The sequence below is a fragment of the Polypterus senegalus genome, chromosome 12 (genome assembly GCF_016835505.1).
Source record: "Polypterus senegalus isolate Bchr_013 chromosome 12, ASM1683550v1, whole genome shotgun sequence".
NCBI lineage: Eukaryota > Metazoa > Chordata > Cladistia > Polypteriformes > Polypteridae > Polypterus > Polypterus senegalus.
Genome location: NC_053165.1, coordinates 94,088,658 through 94,098,281, shown reverse-complemented (window position 1 = coordinate 94,098,281; position 9,624 = coordinate 94,088,658). Strand labels below are relative to the sequence as shown.

The 9,624-nt window shown below is 38.0% G+C and overlaps 1 protein-coding gene across 1 annotated transcript; it reads right to left on the bottom strand.

Annotated features, from left to right (window-relative positions):
* Nucleotides 1-9,153: 9,153 nt before the first annotated feature.
* On the bottom strand, nt 9,154-9,408 carry LOC120541254 (cytochrome c oxidase assembly protein COX14 homolog). The gene has a single exon (XM_039772722.1). The coding sequence runs from the start codon at nt 9,344-9,346 to the stop codon at nt 9,170-9,172; it is 177 nt and encodes a 58-aa protein (XP_039628656.1). The 5' UTR covers nt 9,347-9,408; the 3' UTR covers nt 9,154-9,169.
* Nucleotides 9,409-9,624: the final 216 nt, after the last annotated feature.

Sequence of the window (9,624 nt, the reverse complement as noted above, 5' to 3'; positions counted from 1 at the left end):
GGAGTCAAGCTAAAGTTTGAAAATGGGAAAACTGATCAAATCATTTCTCAATGTGGTCTCCACCCTTCTCAATGCACATGCGCCACCTGCCTGGAAGTGCCTGGATTCCAGTGGAATAAAATGTTTTGTCTTGTCTTTACCATCACTCGTGCTCCAGAGTTATTGTTGACCACTCCATGCCGAGGGGCACTACAGTAATTAGTACAAATTACTGTGACTTTCTGGAGACCAATGTGAAGCCTGCTATTCGATCCAAGTTGCGGGGACTGCTTACTTAAGGAATCCTTTTGCCGCAAGAGAATGACGAACACCAAGGCTTGTCTGAAAAAACTGAAGTTTGAGGTATTGCCGCATCCTCCTTATTCACCAGATTTGGCACCGTGGGATTCCCACCTTTTTGGACCATGAAAAAAAACATCTGGGTGGTCTTTGATTCAAGACAGATGATGACATCAAGAAAGTGATGCATGAGTGATGGTTGCAACCTACAGATGTTTTGCAGCAATTAAAGTAAATTAAGTCTTGCAAGTTGAAACAAAAAATTTGCACAGGTGTCCCAACCTCTGTTGATTGCTTTAAAACCCTCTGTGTATCTTAAAGCAGAGTTGGGCAGACTGTGTTGCTACACCGACTGAAGTCCTACTTGGACAATATTACAGTGGGAAAAGTTGTATATTCCACTTATAATGGCAAGAAATAGGCAATTTACAAATGAAATGAGACAGAGCATTATTACCCTTAGAAGTGTAGGCCTTTCATTTAGAGAAATTACAAAAAAAAATCAGTGTCGGTGAGGACATTCGTGTCCCACACAATCCAAAGGCAATTGGAAACTGAATGAAACTCTGATAGGAAGAGATCTGTCAGACCCAAAGTCACAAGCCAATCGGAAAACAAGTTCTGAGGGTTCACCAGCTTGTGTGATCACAGGTGCCTCACAGCACAAGAGCTTCAAGCACAGCTTAACAGTGCAGGTCCTAAATATCAAGTGTCAGATTCTACTGTGACGAGGAGACTTTGTGCAGCAGGTTTGACAGGGCGAGTGGCAGTAAGAGAGCCATTCCTTAAAGAACCAAAATAAGGCCTTGAAATACCAGCTGTGAACAACTGCAGACTGGAAGAAAGTCTTATGGACCAAAGAATCCAAATTTGAAATCTCCGGTTCATCACGTGGGGGGTTTGCACGCCGTTGAGTTGGTGAAAGGATGGTGTGTGACTCCAACTGTCAAACATGGAGGAGGAAGTGTGATGGTCTGCAGTGCTTTTGCTGGAGGCAGAGTTGGTGATTTGCACAGAGTGGCTGTTATATCAGCAAGAGGGGATACTTTGATGAATCAAAAATTTGAATACAATTTTGTACACTTAATGGTTCCTTGACCTATTTTTTATTTGCCATTGTTCATTTGTTCTGTGCCTTGATTTCATGAAACATTAAGACATTAAACTGTATACATTTACATAAAAATTGAAAAATCTGAGGTATTCTAAAAGTTTTGACCGGTAGTATAAGTTTGACTTGATTGTATGCAATGTTATTTTCTTCAAATAAAATAATACGAAAAAAAATCTTGTGCTACCACGAATAGATGGCCATCCTAAAATGTATATTAGGTCCTATATCTATATTTTATATAAACAAAAAAGATTTAGCTCACTCCAAACTTAAGCTGGAATGAAAGTGTTCATAAATTAGTGATACTTTAGCTGGAAAAATACATAAAAAAAACAAAGGAGTGTGGGTGCTCTTTTTGTACTTGTCTCACGTCTCAGTGCTTGAATATAGACTGTAATTGTCAAACATTGTCTGCCATTTTTACTTTCTTGTATACGAAATACAGGGAAAGTATTGTAATCGTCCAAAAAATCGACCTCGAGATTTTGAGGAACCTCAATGTTTTAGACCTCCCTGAGTCTGATTTACTTTATCATAGGGAAAGTATTATAATTGTCTAAAAATTCGAGCTCGAGATTTTGAGGAATCTCAACGTTTTAGACCTCCCTGAGTCCGATTTAGTTTATCATAGGGAAAGCATTGTAATTGTCCAAAAATTAGATTTTGAGATTTTGATGAATCTCGAAGTTTTCGACCTCCCTGAGTCCAAAAATACCATTTTTGGAATTATGTCTGTCTATCTATGTGTGTGTGTGTGTGTATAAACATGATAACTTGAGTACGCTTTCACTTGGGTCAACCAAATTTTGCATACAAGTATTCGGTACAAAACATAGATTTCTATCAACTTTTGAGCTATTTCTGTTAACTGGAAGTGGTAATTTTTTATTCATGCAGCTGCAGAGTCCGATTTATTCAACTTTACTTTTATAATAAATGTTCAATATACTATTCATTTGATTTGATATGTTGTTGATGGTTGTTTAATGTACATAATATAAAAATCTAATCATTGTCTTGCGGTTTACTCCTCTAATATTCATCCCTCAAATATCTGAGTATACGAGAAAGTCGAGGGGAGACCACTCCTAATTTTTTTCCTCTTGAAATCTTAAATGGGATAACTTAAAACAGTTTAGAAGTGCTGAAGGGAATATCGCAGCTGCAGACCATGTAAGGTTCAGTCTGTTTGTCATAATAACAGCTCATCAGTAAAATCTCCACAATCTCTTAGTATTTTTCAGTAGATTGATGTATTTTGCCACCTTAGGTTTTAAAAGTTTTCTTTGAAGTATAGTGCAAGTGTTAGTTTATTGTTGTGTTAAAAAGATAAGATTCTTGAGCCGGCAATAAATTACCTTGTTACAACATGGTTTCAGGGGAAATAGTAGGTGCTAAAATCCACATAACCTGTTATTAGCCCAACACCTTTTAAAATAGCAAATAACAGCCAAGTGCTCTGATGGAGAACTCCTCTGGCTCATATGCATTGACGGCCTTTTCTTTGTTGTAAGCAAAACAAAATAAGTCTTTTTATTTTATGTTTTGCTCTCTTTTGTGTCTGGACATTGCAAAGAAACCCTAATGAAAAACATCCAAGTTGATTTGTTTGAACCAAAATTAAAATTTCAATCACAGCATTGTATTCTACCTTCACTTTTTCCATTGCTCACATTATGAGATCCAAATCACAGTTCTCAAGAAAGTGTTCTACTCTTTATAAAATTTATTTCTCTTTAAAATTCTTTTTTTTGTTGCCCATACTGGCCACAACAATTCAAATCTCTGAATCTAAAACCAAACCAATGGCTTTCAGCTGGAATTCTGCAGTTGTCTTTAGCCCAAGCCTATCTTCAGTGAAGAGTAAGATGAAGATCCTGCTAACTGCCTGTGACGTTGATTTTTGCTGACAGCCAACTAGGAGTTGTCTATTTTTAGACAGGATGGGAATTTCTGAGCAGCTTGTACTCAGTTCCATATCCTCCTCTATCAACCTTTACTTCAGTCGCTTTCTGTCATCTTGCTATCTTGTTTCATCTTGTCTGACGTGGCAAACGGGTGAGTGCTTTGCATAGCGCAGCAAATGAGAAGCATTTTCACAAAGCTGCTGTCTTTCAGCTTTCACTTTGTAGTTGTCCTCCCGATCAAGCTACCGTTTGACACATCACAGCTACAGAATGTTGCATACAAACTGAGTTTTGCAGCAATTAGTGAACCCTGTCTTGGCGACAGTTGAATTCTCTCAGGACGTATCCTGGAGCGTGTCGTTACATTTTGATATGGCGCCTGTTTAGAGGTGAAGCTGAGGTAAAGTCAATGATTGTGTAAGGTGGGATGACTCTGTAGGTGAAAAGTCTTTTTGCCAAAAAGACAAATTACATTCTTACACGTCCAAGACGTTGATGTATCTCATGTATTTAAGAACGTGAACTGTACTGGAGGCACTGAAACCTTGTTGCTACTCGTCAATAGCTGAGAATCACCTGGTCAGAATGGCTATGTGATCATCCCCATCTGCTTTGAACTTTACAAAGCTTGGGGCCAAGTGACTGACCTTACTGTGACTCACCTTGTATTTGAAGAGCTACAGGCTTTTTTACCCCAAGGTGTTGTTTAAAAAGAATAAAACAATCAGCATCTTTTGAAAACTTCTTCATCGTTCTTGCTTTATTCATTTATGGGGACTGTGATTTAATCAAAATAGTGAACAAAATGATGTTGATCTTTTCTCACAACTGTCATTTTAAAATGTCTTACTGGAATGGACAGTGATGCTGCCTCAAAACTTTAAAGTGCGGCCTGGTTAATGTCTTTGTTCCCCCAAGATTTGCAGTTTTCATTGATTGGTGACTCAAAATTTTGAGTGGGTCTGGATGTGTGCCTGAGGTGCTCTACCGTCCACAAATTGTCCCTGCCTTGCACATGATGCTGCTAGGTAAACCTTGCACTCCCAGAAAGAGCCAGAGCTGGGGTTACCAGATGCCCGGCAAAAGGAGAACATGTCCTCCTTTTCGGCGTTGTGTCCTCCATCCGGCAGGCATTGCCTAAAAAAGGTGAAAATGTCCGGCTTTTATTAATCACTGACTTGACAGGGCTATTGGCTGAAATCGCATGCTATCATCTCTATATTTTACGTGAATCATCTATGTTTTATCAAAAACAAAACACGGCTATGTGCCTACGCTCACTTCGCCATTTTGTGTGGTCCGTACTTGTTATTCAAATATGCAGTAGTCTTTTATCTAAAAAATGTCATCCGGCAGTAACACTAACAAGAGGAAATGCAAATTCTAAGAACACATGAAAAGGAAGTATCAGTGCTTTGGTGAAGAACACACCAAAAACGAAGCAAAGCATTTGGTTTGTGACTCTTATGTTTCTGTTTTTGTGATCTGTCAAATTAGTTGCTTTTCAAGTTTTCATTGGAACATACAGTTCACACTGTGTTTTGTGACTAGAACAGGATGAGTTCTCCTTTGTCCTCCTTTAACATGGTTTTGTCCTCCTTTATGACTTTTGGTCTCCTCCTTTGGGTTCGCAGGTATCTGGTAACTCAAGCTATAGCCTATCCTAAAGATGTAAAGTGTAGGTCCGGAACCCTGGATGTTGCATTCATCCATCACAACTGTTTATTTTGTACTCTTTTTCTGAACTTGACTATTCTGATATATAGCCAACAGTGGCTAGAGCCAGTCCTATTAGTTTAGGTCTTTAGTCAGGAACCAGACCCTGGACCAGATGCCAGTCCATCACCATTATACATTTGTTTATTGATTTTATTGAATCTGCTTACAGTAATCCCTTCTCGATCACAGGGGTTGCGTTCCAGAACTCCCCGCAATAGATGAAAATCCGCAAAGTAGAAACCATATGTTTGTATGGTTATTTTTATATATTTTAAGCCCTTATAAACTCTCCCACACTGTTTATAAATATTCTCCACACAGTTATACAGTAAACCCTCGTTTATTGTGGTTAATCCGTTCCATACTCAACCGCGATAAATACATTTCCACGAAGTAGGATTCTTTATTTATAAATCTAATATTTTCACAGTTAGAGCATAGAAAACCTGTTTATGACATTCTAAATACGTTTTTTAACATTATTAGAGCCCTCTAGACATGAAATAACACCCATTAGTCAAAAGTTTAAACTGTTTTAAACAAGACAGAGATGACAGTTCCGTCTGACAATTAAAAGAATGCAAACATATCTTCCTCTTCAAAGGAGTGCGCTTAAGGAGTAGAGAATGTCAGAGAGAGAGAGAAAAGCAAACAATCAAAAATCAATAGGGCTGTTGGGCTTTTAAGTATGAGAAGCACTGCGATAAAGCGGCTGCAATGAAGGGATCAATGTGAAGGTAGTCTTTCAGCATTTTTTAGAGGAGCGTCCGTATCCTCTAGGCCAGTGTGCAAACAGCCACTCTGCTCTCACCCCCTTCGTCAGGATCAGAGAATGTCAGAGAGAGTGAGAAACACAGAGAAAAGCAAACAAACAAAAATCAATACGTGCTGTTGGAGCTTTTAAGTGTGTGAAGCACCGCACGGGTATATCATTGAGGAGTTTTATTTAATACGTAATACGTGCTCTGATTGGGTAGCTTCTCAGCCATCCGCCAATAGCGTCCCTTGTATGAAATGAACTGGGCAAACAAACTGAGGAAGCATGTACCATACTGTAAATTAAAAGACTCATTGTCCGCAGAAATCCGCGAACGAGCGAAAAATCCATGATATATATTTAGATATGCTTACATTTAAAATCCGTGATGGAGTGAAGCTGCGAAAGTTGACGCGCAATATAGCGAGGGATCACTGTATTCCAAAAAATATTCCTGCAAGACCAGAGCCTACCTCAGCAACGAGAACCATGATTCAGAATCCAGCCCTTGAGAGTGGAGCCACTACGGGAAATTCACCTCAACAAAGTTTGCTGTTCCTACCAACTTAATTTTTTTAAAAATAATATCAAGTTCAGTTTTGAAAGCCCCTAAAGTCTTACTGTCGACCACACTACTTGGTCTGTTATTCCAAGTGTCTGTGGTTCTTTGTATAAAGAAAAACTTCCTAATGTTTGTGTGAAATTTACCCCTAACAAGTTTCCAACTCTGCCCTTGTGTTCTTGATGAACTCATTTTAAAATAACAGTCTTGATCCACCGGAATAATTTCCTTCTTAATTTTAAACACCTCATTTGTGTCTTCTCTTAATCTTCTTTTGCTTAAACTCTAAAGGCTCAGCTCTTAAAATCTTTTCTCATAATTCAACCCCTGTAGCCCTGGAATCAGCCTAGTCGCTCTTCTCTGGACCTTCTTTAGCGCTGTTATGTCCTTTTTGTAGCCCAAAGACCAAAACTGCACCCAGTACTCCAGATGAGGCCTCACCAGTGTGTTATAAAGCTTCAGCAGAACCTCCTGTGACTTGTACTCCACACATCAAGGCGCTATATAACCTGACATTCTGTTAGCCTTCTTAATGGCTTTTGAACACTGTCTGTTAGTTGATCATGACGAGTCCACTACATTTTCAGACCTCCCATTGTGTATTCAAACCTCACATTTTTAATTCCTTTATGTAATACTTTACATTTACTGGCATTACATTTCATCTGGCGCAAATCTGCCCAAGCCTGTCTGCTGTCCAAGTCTCTCTGTGATGATTCAACAAATTCTCAGTTATCTGACAATCCACTTAGCTTGGTATCATCTACAATCTTAACCATCTTGTTATTTATATTCCAATCAAATTGTTTATGTATATTAAAAATATACATATTATACTGAGTGCTACAGCACTCACCCGCTCTTAACATCAGCCAGTTCTGATGTGGTTCCTCACACCATAGCCCTCTGCTTCCTGTGTCTGATGCAATTCTGCAACCATGGGAGGTTATCTGCATCCCCACATGTGAAGACTTCAGAAAAATGCAAGTTTAGAGCATCTGCTATTTCATTGTCTGCATTTTTAAATTCTACTTTACGATTTCTGATGCACTTCACCTCCTCCTTGACTGTTCTTTTACTACTAAAATACTTGAAGACGCCCAATGAGCAAAACTGTCTCCATCCCTTCTGGTCAGAGGACTATAAGACCAAGACTCTGCCAGAAGGTGTCGTCTCATTTGGGAAAGAGCAGATCTCTGGACAGATCTTCTACCTAAGGCCTGACCATACTTCATAATTTCTGTGGAGACCCTTCACCCTAATAACTGTTTGTTTTGCTCTTGTTTGTGCTATCATGCCATGAAAGCACCATTATTAAATGGGGTGACCCATTTGGCACCCCAACATTAATTTTACATTTGTGCTTTCGCTCACTCAACCAACTTAGATAGATAGATAGATAGATAGATAGATAGATAGATAGATAGATAGATAGATAGATAGATAGATAGAAGAAAGGCTGTATATTAGGTAGATACATTTTCAAAAATATCTTTATTAGATCAAATAATATAAGATTAGCACAAAATCAGAATGGTTTGTATCCTATTATCATGTGTTCGATGAGCAAATAAATCAACTTAAGAATTTGAATTACAAATTTATAAAATAAAAATGTTAAGTCATTCTCCAACACTCAAAATCCCCTCCCTCTCTGTACACCCCTTGAAATGCCCTGTCCTTCAAACTACATGTTGCACATTCTAACCTAAACCGGATGACATAAAACTGACATCATTACGTTTTTCAATAGAAAACCAGCTCAAAACTATTTAGTTTTGTTATAAGTTGATTTTTAGTTGTCTTTAAACAATGGATCACAGCAGTTCCTTCATCCCCCACACTTTTCCAAATGTGGTTCAAATCCCATTATTAAATGGGGCGACCCATTTGGCACCCCGACATTAATTTTACACTTGTGCTTTGCCTCACTCAACCAACACTATAGATAGTATTTATAATTGATATATACAAAATGTACCATGTAATAGATGGCTAAATAGACATTAATTTTAGTATAGTAGGCAGGATAGATAGATAGATAGATAGATAGATAGATAGATAGATAGATAGATAGATAGATAGATAGATAGATATGAAAGGTGCTTTATATAATACATATATATTAATTTTAGTATAGATAGATAGAGCACTACTGTATATCATAGATAGATAGATAGATAGATAGATAGATAGATAGATATGAAAGGCACTATATAATAGATATTTTTTTTTTAAAAAAAGACCTCTATTGTGAACATAAAATTTGAAAATAATAATATACACAGTCAAAAACAAAACAAGCCCAATTTTCAGAAATATAACAAAAAGAGCCAAAAATATCAGACAACCACTACTACCCCTTTACACTCCTCCTACTCCATACATTAATAAGAAAATCAAAAAGTTAATATTTCATTATAACACAAAGACCACCACTACTCCCCCTTTACACTCCTCCTACTCCGCACATTAATAAAAGCATATTGTTGATGCCCACCACTTTTTCATTCCCAGTTGAGCACCAGTTCGCCCCCCTCCCGCCGCCCTGGAGGGGGACTATATAATAGATAGATAGATAGATATGAAAGGCACTATATGATAGATAGATAGATATTTTTTTGGTTGAAATCCTTTCTCTTTAATAAACTTCTTTTTATAGCAGTTTTCTCAGAATCTTATTTTTGTATTTAAGTCATTTAACCCTGTCCCCCAAACAACTAGCCACGCCACAAACAAGGACATACTTCCCTAGTGCTAGTGGCACCCATTATGTGTTAAACAGAAATATATCATTTATCTTCTCAAGTCCCAAAGGTCAGAATGGCGTCTCAGTTGCTCATGCTGCCCTCAGACTGGTTCTCCGCTGCCAGCTTCAGTTCCTTCTTCCTCTCGAAGAATCGGTAAAAGCGCATGGTGCACAGGTAGCCAGTGTACACAGTCAGGAGCATCATGGAGCCCGAGAAGGCCCGGTAGCCAAAGTCAGCCAGCTGCTTCCCAGAAACCATTGCTTTTCAACCTATGTTTGTCACAGCTCCCAAACTTCAGACTGTGCCGTGTAGTAATTCAAGCCGCTATAGATAAATATAAGAGGCACTATATGATAGATAGATAGATAGATAGATAGATAGATAGATAGATAGATAGATAGATAGATAGATAGATAGATAGATAAAAAGGCACTATATGATAGATAGATAGATAGATAGATAGATAGATAGATAGATAGATAGATAGATAGATAGATAGATAGATAGATAGATAGATAGATAGATAGATAGATAGA

Coding starts and splice junctions, on each gene's coding strand:
- LOC120541254 (XM_039772722.1), bottom strand. CDS start 9,346: ATGGTTTCTGGGAAGCAGCTGGCTGACTTTGGCTACCGGGCCTTCTCG.